Genomic DNA, 17,587 nt, shown 5'->3' with positions numbered 1-17,587 from the left:
TCGAGGACTACCAATACGCCATTAGGAGCAGCGACCCCGACTCAAACGGCCTTGCGCTGAAGTCAGTCCCAACAGAATTTACTCCCTTAGGTAGCTTTAAGGGCGCTTCATCCTCCAGGGGGTTGGACTAGATGACCTCCAAAGTTCTTTCCAACTGTTACTGTCAAATCTCTGAAAAACTGCTCTCGCGAAACGGGAAAAGATTGCAAAAGGAAAAAGCAGAAAAGGGTGTGTGTGTGTGTGTGGGTGTGGGTGTGGGTGTGTGGGTGGGTGGAGGCAGCTCACACAAGCAGAGAAAAACCACGGCTTTTCTTCTCCGCCCCCAAGCGGCTGGAGGAAAAGAAAAAGGAGGGGGGGAAAAGTGTCAGGCCCACTAAACTCTCTCCCGCCCCACGCAGGGCTCGCGCTTTCTCTCTCTTGGGCCGTCTGGCCAACATGGCCACGCACGTTTTTCTCACGGGACCCCCAGGTAACTCCTTTCTCTCCCCACCACCGAGAACGCTGGAAATAGCGGGCAAGCACACGGCCCATAGCGGGGAAGAGCTAGCGGGAGGAGCTGGGAGAGAACGAGAGGCCTTTCCGGGGCCGCCGGGCATTGCTTCGGCACGCGGCCAGCGATGACCCGTGCAAGAGCAAGTCGGGGATCCCAGAGAAGAGCCGGCAAGACACACTTTGCAGCTTCGCTTTTGCAACGCCTTATTTCCGGCTATGGGTGGGTGGAGAGAGAGAGAGAAGGTGGTTTTCTTCCGAGTTAATGTGCATCGGAGGATCAGTTTCTCCTTTTGCATACAGCAGTTCTTTGCTCCCGATGCGATTGCGAGCCGCACCAATCCCGAGCTCCTTTTGTAGATCAGACTGCAGTGTTGCACCCAATTTATGCCCCTCTCCCTCCCTCCCCGACGGAAACCCGATGGAGTTTATTTTTGGAGTGAGTGAGATTTACATGGCGGGCCTACAGCGCCGTTCCTGATTAGTTACTTGCAGGTCGCTTGTCCCTGGAATAGATTCCTGAAAGTCTTCAACTGTAAACTATAGAACCAGTCGTCTCTCTCTCTTTCTCTCTCTCTATATATATTGATAGGATTATACAGGATGACGGCAGCTTGGCTTCGGATGGAGTGGAGATTATATTAATAAAAACAAGCTTTTATTGGGTAGTGTTCGTAGGAAGTGGAAATTAAGAAGAAATCCCTTCTTGATTCCCTCTGGAGAAGGTCTTGACAGAGACAGCGGCCGCAATATTCTCTGGAAGATGTTGTATTTCTATTGCTGGCCTTCAGAAATTGATCCACGGGAATGCCTGGCCAAAATGGATTTATGGATTTATTTTCAGTATACTGTAACTCAGTTCACTGCTTGATGAGAGGCTCAAATGTGATAACGGGTCTCCAGTTCCCAGTATTAACTACATACCCTTCATTAATGCAAAGGAGGAATGCCCCCCTCCCCACCAGTAATATAGGATCTGCCACTATCTTGTGTGTTTATTCATGTGCAAGTCTCTACTTTGGGTACCTTGTAATCTGAAACAGGTATATTTTTACATAGGAATTAAAGTGTTGGACTAGGGCTGAGGAGGCCTGTATTCAAACCCAGCTTCACTAGGGAAGATGGGCTAGCTATTCTTCCCCCCCCCACTTTGCAAGGTGCTGGGGAAGAACCAATGAAATAAAGGGAGGGTCCCTTTATATCCTTGCTTTGAGGTCCTGGAAAAAAGATAGGATAAAACTCAAAACAGGAAAGGAATAAAGCAGGACATATCTGTGAATAAGCAGGGAAAGGATATAATTAATCCAATTACATGTATTTGCTTGGCTCCTATAAATTAGGGGTTTGGCATCTCCAAGGTACATTGTACTTGCAGGGCCTCAAATGTGAACTCTGCTCTAACGATTCTGCCTATTTTTTCCTTGGGAAAAGCAAGGGGTGAGAATGGCATTTGCTGGCAGCAAACACAACTGCTGTTCTCAATACAGTTGCAGAAGAAAAGTGCTTTTTTCTTGAGTTGACAAGTGGGGAGAGTTCACTCCCATTTCACATTCCTACATGGGCAAGTTACTATCTGGAGGCTGAAGTTCTTTTTAAGCCTGCTGCCTGGTATTGTCTGGTACACTCTGGCTGATAAAGAATCAACTCAAGTCTGGTCTTCTGAATAGAGTAAGGGATTAAGATAAAGGAACTAGAAGGCTCTTAAATTTCCCTGAAAAAGGAGCATTTTGGAGAGGGATTTAGAAGAATAAGACCCATGGCGATATTTTTGTGGACCAATCAGGAAATAAGTATTAAGGTTTCAGATCTGACCTGCAAGATGTCAACAAAAAGATACAGAAAACTCCAGTTCTTCGCTACAATCAACTGGTCATCTGGAGTTTTGCAGAGGAGATCTGGTAGTCCTAATTAGTACCAGCTATGGAAAATTAGTGGAGGCATTCCAGAGAGACTTGAGAATTATAGAACATTTTGAGAGGAGAAAGCCAGTTGGATCTTCTACTTTATGACAGCCTTTGTATGATATATCTGATCCCTTTCTCTGATAAATGACTCACCTCTATGAACTGAAAGCACATAAATCAGAATAACTGAGCGATATTGTCTTTTTCTAGTTGGTGGCTTTCACTTCCTTTCCCAGTTCCTTGTTTTTTTTCAGAGAAATTGCAGTGACATCTCCATATGTCCCTGCTGTTTTTCACACACATATACACAGAAACCTGGGTGGGGAAGTAAAAACCAAACTAATTACAGAGAAGGGATGTTTGTAGCAGTGGTGGCTTTCAAAAATTTTTACTATCGGTTCTGTGGGTGTGGCTTGGTGGGCATGGCATGGCTTGGTGGGCGTGGCAGGGGAAGGATACTGTAAAATCTCCATTCCCTCCCCATTCCAGGGGAAGGTTACTGCAAAATCCCCATTTCCTCCCGATCACCTGGGACTCGGGAAGCAAAGAATAGATGGGGGTGGGACTAGTCAGAAGTGGTATTTACCAGTTCTCCGAACTACTCAAAATTTCCACTACCAGTTCTCCAGAATTGGTCAGAACCTGCTGAAACCCACTCTGGTTTGTAGAGACCCAATTTTTGTAGTGTTTGTACTTCAAATGGGGAAAAGATTGATTAACTACCCCAAAAAGCTGTTTGGACAATAGTTCAAAGATCTTAAGGACTATAATCAATCCTCTTAGAATTAATCAGGTAGCCCAGTTTTCCTGTTCACATGACATATTGCCCCCGACACATTTAACTATGTTATGTGAATGGGGTGCATATTTTTTGGCATTAGGAGAGCAAAAGATTTACAGTATGAATGACCATACTGAATTAGCCAGGTAAAAACAAGGAGTCAAATAGTCCTAAAATAATATTTGCTTTGTTTTATATACATATATTGAAAGTGAGGCTTAACAAGACTTTTTGCTGTAGGAATTGGAAAAACAACATTGATTCGGAAAGCTGCTGAAATTTTGAAATCATCTGGTATCCCCATTGATGGATTTTACACAGAGGAAGTGAGAGAAAGTGGCCGGAGAACAGGGTTTGATGTTGTCACTCTGAATGGAAGAAGAGGAATTTTATCTAGAGTTGGGTAATGAACTTTTAAAATATATTTTCTGGCATTATTTTTTTTTTTTAAATCCTCAGTGGAATGCTTATGTAAGGCCATTATGGTTCACAAACATGAAGAGCAGAGATTTCTGAAATGGCAGATAAGATTGTAAAATTATCATGTGACTATTAGGCTAATACTTAAGTTGGTCTTAATTTATGGGTAAGAAATTAGCCCATAACTGAATACTGTGTAAACTTTTGTGATATGTAGGAGGGACATACTTATCACCACCCCATAATAATGTGCAAGTCTAATGGCTGAAGAAATCAGCAAAATAGTCTCAATTAAAAATTATGTTATATTTTTAGAACATTTGAAAGGACAGTAGGCAGTCTCCACTCTGGTCTATCACCTCAAGGCCATTATGTCTCCGAATACCATTTGCTCCTTCCAACTGCATTTTGTGGCTCTGTCTTTATGTTTTATTACATAGATTGGGATGTTAGCAGCCATCTGGATCACTTAAGAAAGGTGAGGAAACATTAGAAGGAGAAGAGGCATGGCAACCAGATTGGAGGCTCTAATACTAACATAATTAAAACCATACATGTAAATATATCCCACATTGTTTTATTTTCTATTTTTCCCTTGAAGATCATTACTGTGTTTTGAAACATATAAGGTTTTTTATTTGTTCATAGTTTTGATTCTCTATACTTGGTCAGATAAACATTTGGCTGTATGTATTTTCTTTATGTAGCTCTGGTCATTCAGCAGCAAGGCATGAATATCGTGTTGGCCAATATGTTGTAGATCTAGCTTCATTTGAACAGTTGGCTCTTCCTTTGTTGAAAAACGTAAGTTACATAGTAGAACTGTATGTTTTCTTGAATAATGTACACATTTTCATGAAAATGCATAGGCTATATTTTATGGGGCTTTAAATTTGCATGTAAAAAGCGGTGGGTCTCAAAATAGTGTGATCACGCTTATTCTTGGAGGTTTTCATTTCACACATTTGTGGATGTTTATTCAGTGACAGAAGAACTTTGTGATCATGAATTAAAAGACTTGTAAATGAACATGTTTATTTCTTTGAATCTCTCATGGTAATGCAAGAGATATAACAGGGTGGTCTCATAAGTAAGATACATTACAAAAAATAAGTGCCAATATGGCCCTTGGCTGGCCTTTAGCAGCTGATGTTTCCAATGTAGATTTACAAATATTGATGCAAATAGTACTTCAGCTATATAGTTTACTGTCTTGTCATAGATAAGTACTTTAAATGTAGATCAGACTACTTCTAAATTATTTGAACCTCAAATATATATGAATATCTTTTAATAATATCTAAATATTTGAATCCAGCTTGGTAGCAACACTTTGATAATTTTGGCTGTTTTTGAAAAGCAAAACAGCATTGGTTTTTATTCATATTTTGGTGGGAAACTCTAAGTTCTACAGAAATGACCTAAATGGAGAAGTTGAAAAAAGTCCCAAAAAGCCACAGTGACAAACTTCTTCTGTCTTGTTGCAAAGAAAAGCACAAGGTTATGTTCATGAAGTCACTCAGAATGAGGTAGATTTGTCTTAAAGTGTCAGCCTTTCAAGGCAGGTCAGTTCAAGAAAGAGACACCACAGGAACTACTGGAACTCTATTGTTGTAAGGAAAAAATAACAGAATTATGGAAGTCTGGTAACATTTCCTCTGCTTAGATTATTTTGTGCCTTTTTCTCATGCTTCCTCCCTTTTCAGGCCTATGTTGTTGCTTACATTCTCTTTTATCTTTTATCAGTTGTGGTAACGGTTCCTGTATTCCTTCATTAATTTTAGCTTTACATATAGAGAGGGGAAAAATTCAGCAAGGCATAAAACCAATTGATTTTCCATTAGCTTTTGTCTAAAACGATTAGGGGGACATGATAACTGTCTTCCAGTACTTGAGGCAGTGGTGGGCTGCTGGGGGTTTGCAGTGGTTTGGGAGAACCTGTAGCTAAGGTTCTGTGCAGTTCGGAGAACCCCCTGCCCACCCTGCCCCTCCCAGGAGTCCCCACGCAGCCCATATTGGATGCAGGTAAGTGCAGGGCGTGCACGGAGGCTCAGGGAAGGCGAAAAACAGGCCTACCAGAAGTTCGGGAAGGCCGGAAACGGGCCCATTTCCGGCCTCCAGAGGGCCTCTGGAGCCTGGGGAGGCCGTTTTCGCCCTCTTGGAGGCTCAAGGATAGCCTCTGGAGCCTGGGGAGGGCAAAAACACCCCATCCCCACCATGGTCCAGGAGGCCGACTAGGCCATCCCCACCATGGCCACGTCCACCCAACAACCGGGCAGAGAACCCCTTGCTGACTTGAGGGACTGTCATAGAGAAGAGTGGGACAACATATTCTCTAAAGCACAAGGGGGCAGGATACGAAGTAATGGAGTGTAGCTTGTTACAGGGAGATTCAACTTAGAAATAAGAAAAAATTTCTGACAGAATAATTAATGGAATAGCTTGCCTCTGAAATTGTGAGTTCTCACAAAAATGTTGTAAAAATGTTTTTGTAAGAAACAGTTACCTTGAATTATTTTTTTCTCTAAAGGTCAGAGTAGATAACCTGATGTTTTGTCCTGCAGCTCTCACTGAAAACTTTGTTTTGCCCTGCTGCCTCTGAGCTGGAGCCCAAAGATCAGGAGGCATCAGATAATGTATCCCTCATATAAATTGTGATTTAAGTCATGTAAAAATATTTTGCATTTTGCCGCTAAGTGTTTTTATACCATACATATTTTTCTCATAGACTGATTTTGACAGCAGCTCAGTGAAAAAGGTATGCATAATTGATGAGATTGGTAAAATGGAGCTCTTCAGCCAGACATTTATTCAAGCTGTCCAACAAATTTTGAATGAATCCGGGACTGTGATACTTGGAACAATCCCAGTGCCTAAAGGAAAGCCTTTGAGACTTGTGGAAGAGATCAGAAATAGAAAAGAAGTGAATGTCTTCAATGTAAGTCACAGACAGATCCACTGAGAAAGTCTGTTTTTATTGGCAAGCAATGGTCTGACATCTTATTTAACATTTGTTTGGAACAATTCCCTTTGAAAAAACAGGTGCTCGCTTCTACTGGAAATAAAGTTGATTCTGTGGTAGATTTCTTATAGCTCTCCTGCTTGGGCTTCAGCTACACCCATCCTCAGATATGAAGTTTAAAGTATATTCCATTCATCTACCCTTTACATAGAACATATACAGTAAAGAAGTAAAGAAGTCAAAATATTTATTTTAAATGGCTCCAAATAGATCCTTTCATTGAGCTTATATAACCAATCCATTTTCAAAAGTCTAAACACAGCTTTCTCTGAGATGCATCTAAATGTGGTACTGTAAAATGTGACTTCAGAAATTTCCCAGATAAACAGCAGTAGTCAAGGGACTTTCCTAATGTGTATTGTGACAAGCTCAGGAGAGGGAAAATAAATGCATTATATGGAGACATTTTAGCAAAAAAAAAAAAAGCATTATAGAGAATATGAAGACATTTTAGCAAAAAAAAAAAAAAAGCATTCCATTATCACTAATATTCTTGCCAATAGTAGTGCTACAGCCTAATGTTAATAATGGGTTTCATTTATAAATATGTCCTTGTGTTATACTTATTCGCAATATTAATACTACTAACCCTGGAAATTCAGTTACCACATGGTTAGATTCCAAATATCTGGAGAATGCAAAACACAACTTCAGTGGCCATTCCAGTGACTTTGACAGAAATCAAGTTGTCTTGCCCCACATTTATCTGAATCTGAGGTAAAGGTAGTGACTTTAATATTTAGTAACGTTGCTTATTCTTGTGAACATTTAACTAAGTTCCGTAGGTAATGAATTATTGACAAAGCTTGCATATAACTCCATGTGTGCCCTGAAGAATCTCTTTGCCGTCTGCACCACTGGAGTGCTGGTTATTGAAACCTTCTCTATTGGAAGAAAAGATAAAAATGTAATGAATAGGCTGCCTGTGCTTTGAAAATGGTTCAAAAGACATGGCTTGGGCTGAACAGGATCATAGTGCCTCCCTGCTGTTCTTTAAAGTAAGGACACCTTTTATTCCCCAGGCTCAAGTCTTCAGTTGAGTATTTAACTTTATTTTCATAGTGATACCTCTATTCAGGATCTCCCAGAAAGGCGCTGGGACTTTGCTTTTCAAGGTGCTTACTACAAATCATTTTTACTAGGAAATAGTCCTAGTAAAGAATATACTTTTTAACCTCTTTTTTCAAAATTTTCAAAAGGGATGGGGGTGGGGGAAATGCTATTGGGAGCCAGCACCAGACCTTAGAAGTTGAAGTTTTTTGGGTTTTGATGGCATGTTCTATTTTATAACTTCTTCTTATTATAATATTACTTGGTGCTGTGTTTCGTGTTGTGAGCCATTTTCATTCTTGGTCAACTTAAGTCAGTCTCATGTTTCTTTGTTTCCAGCTCCTAGAACAAAATGTCACATTCTTTTAAATGGAATCTCATCAAACCAGAGATACCAGACATAAAATCAATGCAGGAAAATGCCCAAGATGTTCTTGATTCATTTAGGCCAATTTATTTTGATACAAGCTTCAAGGACTATAGATTTATAGTCTCGTTTCTTTTTTCCCCATCTCATTCCTTCTCTTTTTTTAGATACCCCACAAAAACTATGCCCTGAGTGAGTCCATGGGCTGATTCCGTTGCCCATCCTGATATTTCCTTCCCCATTTGTCTAATTTAACTCCTGCTAATTTAGCTCCAGCATTCTTGGAATACGGACACTTATTACTTTCAGTGTAAAATATCTGGGCTACAAATTGTTTCACCCTTTGGAAAGATTTTTTTTTGGGGGACAAGTTCTTTTCAGAGGCCTACGTTTATACTAAAAAGATGACATCCAGTGTATAAATTTTGTACACTTTTGCTATTTTGGTGATATACAATCTATTCTCCTGCATGTCTATATTTTTACATCTGCAGTACTATGTACAACCTACTTAATCTGCATGGGTTCTTTATCAGTAGAAAGCAAAAAGTCAGAATCCAAAGGACTATTGCCTCCTAATATGGTAATAAAGGAATTCTTATAATTAAAAACAATAACAACTAGCTAATTGGACAATTCTTAGTTCTTGTTCTAATTAGAGACATATAAAAAGTCTTCATAAACATTTCCACTTTGTAAGCCTTGCATTTTGGCTACTTTAAATAAATGAAAACTGATATTAATCCATATTTTAAGGGTATTCTGTTTTTTTTAAAATTTTAGATTACGAGAGAGAATCGAGATGACATTTTGCAAGAAGTTGTGACAGCTGTGCAGAACTGCCTAAAATGAGATGTTTGTCTTCACATCCCACCTTCTGCTGCTTACAGTTTGACGTTATTTTCATTAATATCTACAGCTTCATTAACTTGGAATAGGCTGGTGTAGGTGTTCTTGTTTTCACATGTGTTTTCAGAGGTTGATTTCTGAATCAGAATTAATTTGTTCAGGAAAATAAACGCACAATACACAAACACTGCTACACATTCACCAACATAATGATTGGCTTCATCATAATACTGAGAATCCAGTCTTTAAATTGACACCTTATTTTAATTGATGTTAATATTGAACATGTTTGAACAATATGCTGTGGTTCAGTCTATCTCTGATCAGATACTTTTTCACTTATAGCATTACATTGTAGAAGGAGGGCTTTCCCATGATGTAAAGACTTGCCAGACTCTTAACAGCCATTCTTCCACTCTCTTTGACTCACCCAGGGTCTTATGCAGTATATATTCATTATGCATGGAACATTTTTCAGGAACACCATAAGTTAAAAAAAGGGTAGGCATGGAAAAAGGGGGATTTCTCAAATGCCAGTGAATTTTCTTTAATTTACAAAACTCTGAGTTCTTTTAGAAATTTGTCAAGGGCATAGCTAAAGCATTTTGATTACTGGTTATTAGCTTTTACGTAGTTTAAAAAACACTTTTCACTGGCGTTTAGGGATCTCAGGAATCAAACATGTTAGAATTTTATTTGCCTCTGAAAATAAAAGTTAAAATGACTGGAAGACTAGAAACAGGAGGCTTACATGTATCTATGTAGTGCTATTGTTAGATTATGATATATATATATATATATATATATATATATATATATATATATATATATATGTGTGTGTGTGTGTGTGTGTGTGTGTGTGTGTGTGTGTGTGTATGTATGTATATATATATATATATATATATATATATGTATGTATGTATATGGTATATACATACATACATATATACATACATACATATACCAGGGGTGGGTTCTACTTACCTTTACTACCGGTTCACAACGGGATCACTCGCGCACGTGCCTTCTGCGCATGCACAGATCACTTCTGATGATGTCAGGGTCAGTGGCGGAGCCTGCCGCCAGTTTTGCTACCGGTTCTATAGAACCGGTCTGAACCGGGGGCAACTCACCACTGATGTAGACACACACACATGCATTTGTTGATGAAATATATAGACACACACACACACACACAATGTTGGTTCCTTTATCCCTTCATTTGTTTGTTCATTCATTCAGCTCTTAACTTCTAAACATTTATCAAATATTTGCTAGCTATTTATTTCTACGTGGAATGTATTTCTCTTGTTAATAAATTATTATTAATTATTAATAAATAATTAATAATTATTTATAAAAAATTCACCTTGACATTTGATGCACCAAGTTAAATTGTTGTTGTGCTCATTAGCATGTAACATTTTTAAATTTTTCATTTGTACCTTTTTCTGTTAATAAAGGAGCTGTAAATTACCGTGACACAACATGCATCCCACAAGACCTCTGAATGGTGTTCAGGCAAATTGTTTACCATTTAATCAGTTTAGCATATCATGAAAGCTAAATTCCCAGCCAGGTGCACATGTTTTCATACGCTGCAATGTTTTTTTTGGCGCCAGCAAAAAATGTAAAGATACTCAGCCGCTTTCCTTTTGGAATGTGAAATGTAACATATGTTCAATTAAAGCATTCCTTAGTCAAAGGAATGTAGAATCACACATTGTTTTCAAAGCTATTTATTTGGATAGCAGATGTAGTTAGTCTACGATAACAAAAATCCATTAGGTGAATTTTTTCTTCCACGAGGCTACAGCTGAGATCCCTAAAGCTTTTTGAACTCTGAATATTTGGAAATGTGTGAACTTCTGTTCACACCACTACAGATGTCTGCGGTGGGGAGCTGCATAGTTACAAAAGGCTAGTAGCTTGGCAAAGAAACTTACACTATACTAAAGTGTTAATCTATTTTATGCCACCAAGCCCAACCTTTCATTTCACTGACAGACGTCTGGAGAAGCTTTTATAAAGATGCATACAAAAATAAGTTCCTAGGCTTGCTCTGTCATCTCTGTGTCTCTCCCTCTCCCCATTTATATATGTGTGCATGCACATACACAGATCCATCATCCATCCATCCATCCCTCCATCCTATAAGCAACATAGAGAACATATATGAAATGGTTGCTCCCTTTTCAGTCTCAAACTTATCAGGCAGGAACCTCTCAACTGTCCTATAATTAAAAAAAAAAAAAATACTCTGGGCCCCATATGGCGATAAGGAAGACATAGAGCCATTGCCTGAGTTTCTGGCCAACCAAGTAAATATAAAAGATTGAATGACTGGAGGTGACTGGAGGGAAATGTCTGGATATACTATTAGCAACTATCTTACTGCAATTATGTAGTTTTTGCCTATCAAGAGTAGAGTTTCTAAGTCCCTATCGTCAACATTCCAAGCAAGGCACCCATTGAAAGCAGAACTCTGAGGCAGGTAGATTCCTCGAAGAACAATTTATTGTATACATCATATTGGCACAACTGGTGAAAACCAACTCTGAAAGTTCCCACGGTTTTCACCTAATTAAAAAGTGAAAGTTCCCCCTCTCCCTAGTCATCAGTCACATTGCCCAATAGAAGTGCTGGCGAGTTGGTTGGTTACTGTACTCCTCCTCTTCCCCGCACTTGTTGAAATGTCCTTGGTTCCCATAGGAAAACTTTTTGTTTTGACTACAAAACCTCAGCTGACTATCCCCCCCCCTGTGGCAACCCTGAAGCCGTAAAGACCTGTTCGCTTGAGGGTTGACACCTATATCTTAAAAGAAGTGTCAGAAAGTCATGGGTTTATTCTCTCTCATACTCTTATATAAGAAGGAGAATGTTCATACTCATTGCAAGTGGCCGCTTGTCATAAAAATGTCTTAGGGCGGTGACTTGGTTCTGTTAAGCACCCTTCCTTGCTACTGTCTCAGTAAGCTATTTTCTGCAGTGCAGCTGTTTATGTAGCATTCGGAGGCCATTTAAAGATGATACCATCATCCCAACCAACATGACTCTCAGACATAAGACATGAAGAAGCAACAATTAAAATGCCCAGGCTGTCATATGATGAGGTCTAATAAACAGAATTATCTCTTAATAGCTTATTGATCTAAATTTGAGAAGGATCAAGCAGGTATATACAAAAGTATGAAAGCTATTGCTTAAAAGCATTGTAAGCCGCCCTGAGCCTCCGGAGAAGGGCGGCAAACAAATAAATATCAAAAGCTTTGTTACGCAAGAAATCCCGCTGTGGAGCAGGTATCTTGTATGACCAGTCTCCAACCCCCGTGCAAGGTTTGTAATTGCTATTATATTATACTTAATTATGTTGTCAGTTGCAAAGTCATGTCCAGCCCATCACGACCCCATGGACAACGTTCCTCCAGGCCGTTCCTCCATCCTCTGGAGTCCATTTAAGCTGATGCCTACTGCTTCAGTGACTCCATCCATCCAGCCATCTCATTCTCTGTCATCACCTTCTTTTGCCCTCAATCTTTCCCAGCATTAGACTCTTCTCCAGTGAGTCCTTCCTTCTCATTAGGTGGCCAAAATAATAGAGTTTCATCTTCAGGATCTGGCCTTCTAAAGAGCAGTCAGGGTTGATCTCCTCTAGGACTGACCGGTTTGATCGCCTTACAGTCCAGGGACTCGCAGGAGTCTTCTCCAGCACCATAGTTCAAAGGCCTCAATTCTCTCTTAATGTCCAACTTTCACAGCCATACATTGTAACTGGAAAAACCATAGCCTTGACTATACACACTTTTGTTGGCAGGGTGATGTCTCTGCTTTTTAGTATGCTGTCTAGATTTGCCATAGCTTTCCTCCCCAGGAGCAATTATACTTAATTATAATGGAATATTTTATATTTGACTTCTCAAGAATCAACAAGAAAGAATCAATGCATAATTCAAGATAAAAAGTGTCCAAAAGAAAAGTTTCTTTCAGATTGTATTGGGTCTGTGCTGAAGATAAATTACAAAGCTCTCCAATTCATGGTAAAATAGTTGTTTTCAAATGAATTAAAAAGAACAATTCCAAAATAAAAGATGGGCTTATGCAAACCACACAATAGCACTAGTCTGCTGCAAGTGAGCACTCTTCTTGATCTCAGAGAAGAGGCTTGCCAAGATTCCACTTCATATTATAAATTATTAGAATATATTAAGGACTATATTATATCCTCATGCTTAGCATGAAAAGTGAAAAAAAGCTGAATTCACATCCAATCTCCTAAAGACACTGGGCTTAACAAACAGCAGCAACAGCAACAATTTTGACACAGTTCCTGGCTATACATTTATCTCCATACAAAGTTTCTGAAGAAAAAATTTCCCCCGTTTCCTTTCTGGATTTTTAACCATTTCTTGTAGGTTCCAAACTTTAATCGGAGGCTATGGGGAATAATTATCCATTTTCCAGCCTGTCTGTCTTCCTGAAGTTTTAAAACAATCATATTTTCTGTCTCTTCTGTACATGACCTGGGACATGGCTTTCTCCCTTCCAAAGATGTATTTTGATGGTGTGGCAAGGGAAGTCCCAAACCAAGAAGATGTGCAGTGTTTATTTCAAATGAATTCCTTTTTGTTCCAAACCCTATAGACAGAATCTTTCCAAAGTGAAGCATTCTGCTATCTCTATCTACCATATGCTCAGAACTATTGGGGAGAAGCTGCCTTCGCCTTCTTTTCTCTCCCACACAGCTTATCTGGACTGAGCTGTCTCTGGAATGTACCATCTTCCTTGTAGGAATCCAATCTACTATATTCCATCACAACCTCCGTAAGCCCTGCTTACATTCCTAACAAGTGTCATCACTTTGAGTACAGGGAGTCTATGTTTAAGTGGCTACTCAAGTCGCTAATCTATATATATGTTAAATGGGGCATCACAAGACCATGACCTCAATCCCACAGTGGTCATTAAGCAAGTCACCCCTGATCGTTAAACAAGACATCGTATGGCTGTGCCTTGCGATTTTACTACCAGCTTAACCTGCTTGTTGGATGCTGGCTGTGAAGCATGCAAATTGTGATTATAGCAAAAACGCTTACACATATATACCGCTTCACAGTGCTTTACAGCCCTCTCTAAGCGGTTTACGGAATCAGCAAATCTCCCCAACAATCTGGGTCCTCATTTTACCAACTTTGGAAGGATGGAAGGCTGAGTCAACGTTGAGCCAGTCGGAATCGAACTGCTGGCAGTCAGCAGAATTAGCCTGCCATACTGCATTTTAACCACTGCCACCACAGCTCTTTATGGTCATTATATGACCATGGGGCACTGTAATACACTGTGGGGCGCATAAATGCCTCCTGGCTGTGAAGCACCTGAATCTCTTAAATGTAACTTTATTACATTTCAAAAAACAAATAAGACAAACAAAAAGAAAAAAATTAAAAGGGAAAAGAAGACATTTGAATCTTGATCACATGACATAGGGATACTGTGGTGGTCATAAGTATTGTTTTCAATGCTGTCGTAAATGTTAAAAAAGGACTACCTGTAATCTCAACATTTAGCAAAGCCCAAAACATTTGGCAAAAAAATTTAAAATGCTATTTCATATATTGGAAAATCAATTGTGTTTTAATATAGCTCCTTTCTCTTTTATTGCTTCTGTACCTTTGGTTTTGGACTTATGAATTCTTGCATGTCACAGAAATCCTCCACTGCAGATTTTCAACATTTTACAACCTTTTCATCCTCCCGCTTTCGCATATTATTTGTTGGCGTACATACCTAAAAAATAACTTGGAATTTTTGACTTGGACCTTGTTTGAGCACAAGCATTGGCCCTACTTTTTCAATAAACTTCATCTTTTTCCCAGGCTCCTATATAAATCTAGAACAAAAGTGGTGGCTGCTTTAAGAATCACTTTAATTTTAAGGTGCCAGCTGCTCAAAGCAGCCACCACTTTTTTCAGATTGATTAGGTGCCATCAAGTCATTTTCGACTCTTAACAACCTCATAGATAAATTTTCTCCATGAATGTTTTTCAAACTCACAAAGTCTGTTTTAATGAATGGTGCAAAAGTACTGCATTAATGTGGACCATTTGAAGCCCTTCCAAATCATTTTCAAAGCATTCATAGACCTGGTGGAGACATCCACATATTTAGCATCAGATTATAATGGTATTTAAATGCATTACAATTCTACTTTCCAATCTTTGGCTGGGTATTTTAGCAGAATGTGTAGTTCTTATCAGTTTCACACAGCTTAAAGCATTCTGTAGAATATGGTGTTTCTGGCATGAAATATACATCGAACGTAATTGAAAGAGGGGCATAGATTAACAGCACAGCAAATCTCTGCATTCAGAGGTTTCTAAATTTGGTTTCTGGAACCTCAAGTTAACACCTTTCTGTTAGCTAGGCTAAAATAGGTTTTTTTCAGGTTATAAGAGTCTCAGTGAATCAAATGTGAATCAAAAGTTGTCTTAAATGACTAAACAAATGGTATAGAGACTCTACTCTCTCCTTGACACTGACTGATTGTATGAATATTCCACCACAATCTGATGACTCTCAGCAGCTCACCTGATAAAAGAAAATATCAAAACATTATGACTGATTTCTCCGAGTTAAAACTGCACTAGAGAATAAGATGTGTGCTAGAATTATTCATTTATTTATTCCACCACTGCCCTTCTCCAATCACATGGCCTGTCCCAGGCAACCTTGACCAGCCAAGAAGGGCATGGATCTAAAACAGAAGTGGCTGAACTAGCAGTTTCAACAGCCCTGTCCACTTCTTCAAGTTAAGCAGGATCAGACTCTCAAGTTAAGCAAGACTCAGTAACTTTGTGGGTGAATCCCATCTTTCTGCTTCCAAGGAGGGATCAGGTCACTGAAACAGAGCCTTTGGGCAACTATTTATGGACACAATAAAGGTGGAGAAAAAATTACATTTATTTATTATTTATTTATTTCATGTGCTGCCCTTCTCCAGAAGGACTCAGGGTGGTGAACACAAGTTAAAAACATGTACAACAAAATCCCATTTTAAACCAAATTAAATAATAAATAATAAATAATAAAACCCAGAATCAGAGTCAGCCTATTTGCTTGAACAGCCAAGTCTTCAGGCCCCGAAGGAAGGAGCGGAGATCAGGAGCCGTCCAGAGCTCAGTAGGCAACTCATTCCAGAGGGTGGGAGCACCCACAGAGAACACTCTACCCCTGGGCGCCGCCAGACGACATTAGCTCACCGTCGGAACCCTGAGGAGAGCAGCCCTATGTGAGCGAACAGGACGGTAAGAGGCAGGCAGGAGAAGGTCCTGCGAATATCCCGGACCTAAGTCATGTAGGGCCTTATAGGTGAGAACCAGCACCTTGAAGCGGACCCGGAGAACCACTGGTAACCAGTGCAGCTCACGCAGGAGAGGTGTTATATGGGAGTAACGAGGGGCTCCCATAACAACCCGTGCGGCTGCATTCTGTATCAGCTGGAGTCAATTTCACTGCTCTTACTGCCATAAAGTAGTTGGTGTTTGATCATCATCACTTCTTGTACTTCAGTGGCACTCTAGGCATCTCGTCAGCTTCTTCACTTTCCTTAATTCTTAATTCCTTTTGTATATCATGTATAGTTCCAGGAACCATGGGTGCAGAGCAGTGGTGGGTTGCCCTAGATTCGCACCAGTTCTATAGAACCGGTAGTAAAACCGGCGGGAGGTTCCGCCCACTGACCCCGACGTCATCAAAATGGCCCCGCTGTGAACTGCTAGTAAAGGTAAGTAGAACCCACCCCGGTGCAGAGAGGTCATTCAAGCGCGATCCAGTTCAAACTCGCAACTGCTCTCCTATTCCAAGTGGTCACCAAGGCTTAAGCCAGTTGGTGTAGCAGGTCTTCCAGACCAAACCCAAGCTCCCTCTGAAACCCAGATAGGCCCATCTGTCGCCTGGGATGGGCTGATCTAATAGGCACACTGTCTCTGAGGAGTGGGGTAGTACCAGGGAATTGAAGATGATCACAGAGTGATCTGACCATGATGGAGGAGAAACCAGTATCTTCTCCAATTCCAGAACATGCTGCCACTGCTCTGAAAAAAAAAAAAAAACTAGATCAGGCAAATTACCCTAATTATGCATTGTCTAGGGCAGGAACCTCCAACCTTGGTAACTTTAAGCCTGGAGAACTTCAACTCCCAGTAGCTGGGGAATTCTGGGAGTTGAAGTCCGCCAGGTTTAAAGTTGCCAAGGTTGGAGACCCCGGTCTAGGGATCTCTAATGCCAATCTGGCCATGGAGTCAAGACTCAGGCAGGAAGGTTGCTATTCAGCAGAGAGACTGAGCAAGAGTCCCAACTAACCCCTCTTAGTGCCTAAATTAAAAAATAGGGTCTCACATCTGGCAATCTCTGGCATCCCAAGTATGTTGGATGATCGCTGCCAACCCACCGGCCCTTCTATGGGGTCTTGACTGGTGCCACATCTGCAGCCCAGCTGGGCATATCTTAGACAGAAGATCCCCTCCCCAATCCTCTTGTCCCAGCCAGGTCTCAGTAATGCACGTATTATAAATTATTCTGATAGAGATATATATCTCAAAAGTCTCTGGAACTTGTAGCAAAAAGCAGTAATATGGAGAAATACTTCTGAAGTTCATAAATAGCAGTTGAAATATGTTCCTGTTTTCATTACTGGCTTCTATTGGATA

General features: G+C 40.1%; 1 protein-coding gene across 1 annotated transcript; it reads left to right on the top strand.

The window, feature by feature from the left end:
* Nucleotides 1-351: 351 nt before the first annotated feature.
* Nucleotides 352-9,666, top strand: NTPCR (nucleoside-triphosphatase, cancer-related). The gene is made up of 5 exons (XM_070950864.1): nucleotides 352-469; nucleotides 3,415-3,577; nucleotides 4,302-4,398; nucleotides 6,323-6,532; nucleotides 8,817-9,666. The coding sequence occupies exons 1-5, from the start codon at nucleotides 436-438 to the stop codon at nucleotides 8,883-8,885; spliced, it is 573 nt and encodes a 190-aa protein (XP_070806965.1). The 5' UTR covers nucleotides 352-435; the 3' UTR covers nucleotides 8,886-9,666.
* The last annotated feature ends 7,921 nt before the right edge of the window (nucleotides 9,667-17,587 follow it).

This window comes from Pituophis catenifer, unplaced genomic scaffold (genome assembly GCF_029215685.1).
Source record: "Pituophis catenifer annectens isolate HBS135680 unplaced genomic scaffold, rPitCat1.0.hap2 SCAF_1, whole genome shotgun sequence".
Lineage (NCBI taxonomy): Eukaryota > Metazoa > Chordata > Lepidosauria > Squamata > Colubridae > Pituophis > Pituophis catenifer.
Note: the sequence above shows the minus strand (reverse complement) of the source record. Positions and strands in the feature narration are given on the sequence as shown.

Bases quoted from the DNA above. Each gene is read 5' to 3' on its own strand.
- NTPCR (XM_070950864.1), top strand. From the start codon at position 436: ATGGCCACGCACGTTTTTCTCACGGGACCCCCAG. The intron at 4,399-6,322 runs GTAAGTTACATA...TTTTTCTCATAG, and splicing joins CTCTTCCTTTGTTGAAAAAC to ACTGATTTTGACAGCAGCTC. The intron at 6,533-8,816 runs GTAAGTCACAGA...TTAAAATTTTAG, and splicing joins AAGAAGTGAATGTCTTCAAT to ATTACGAGAGAGAATCGAGA.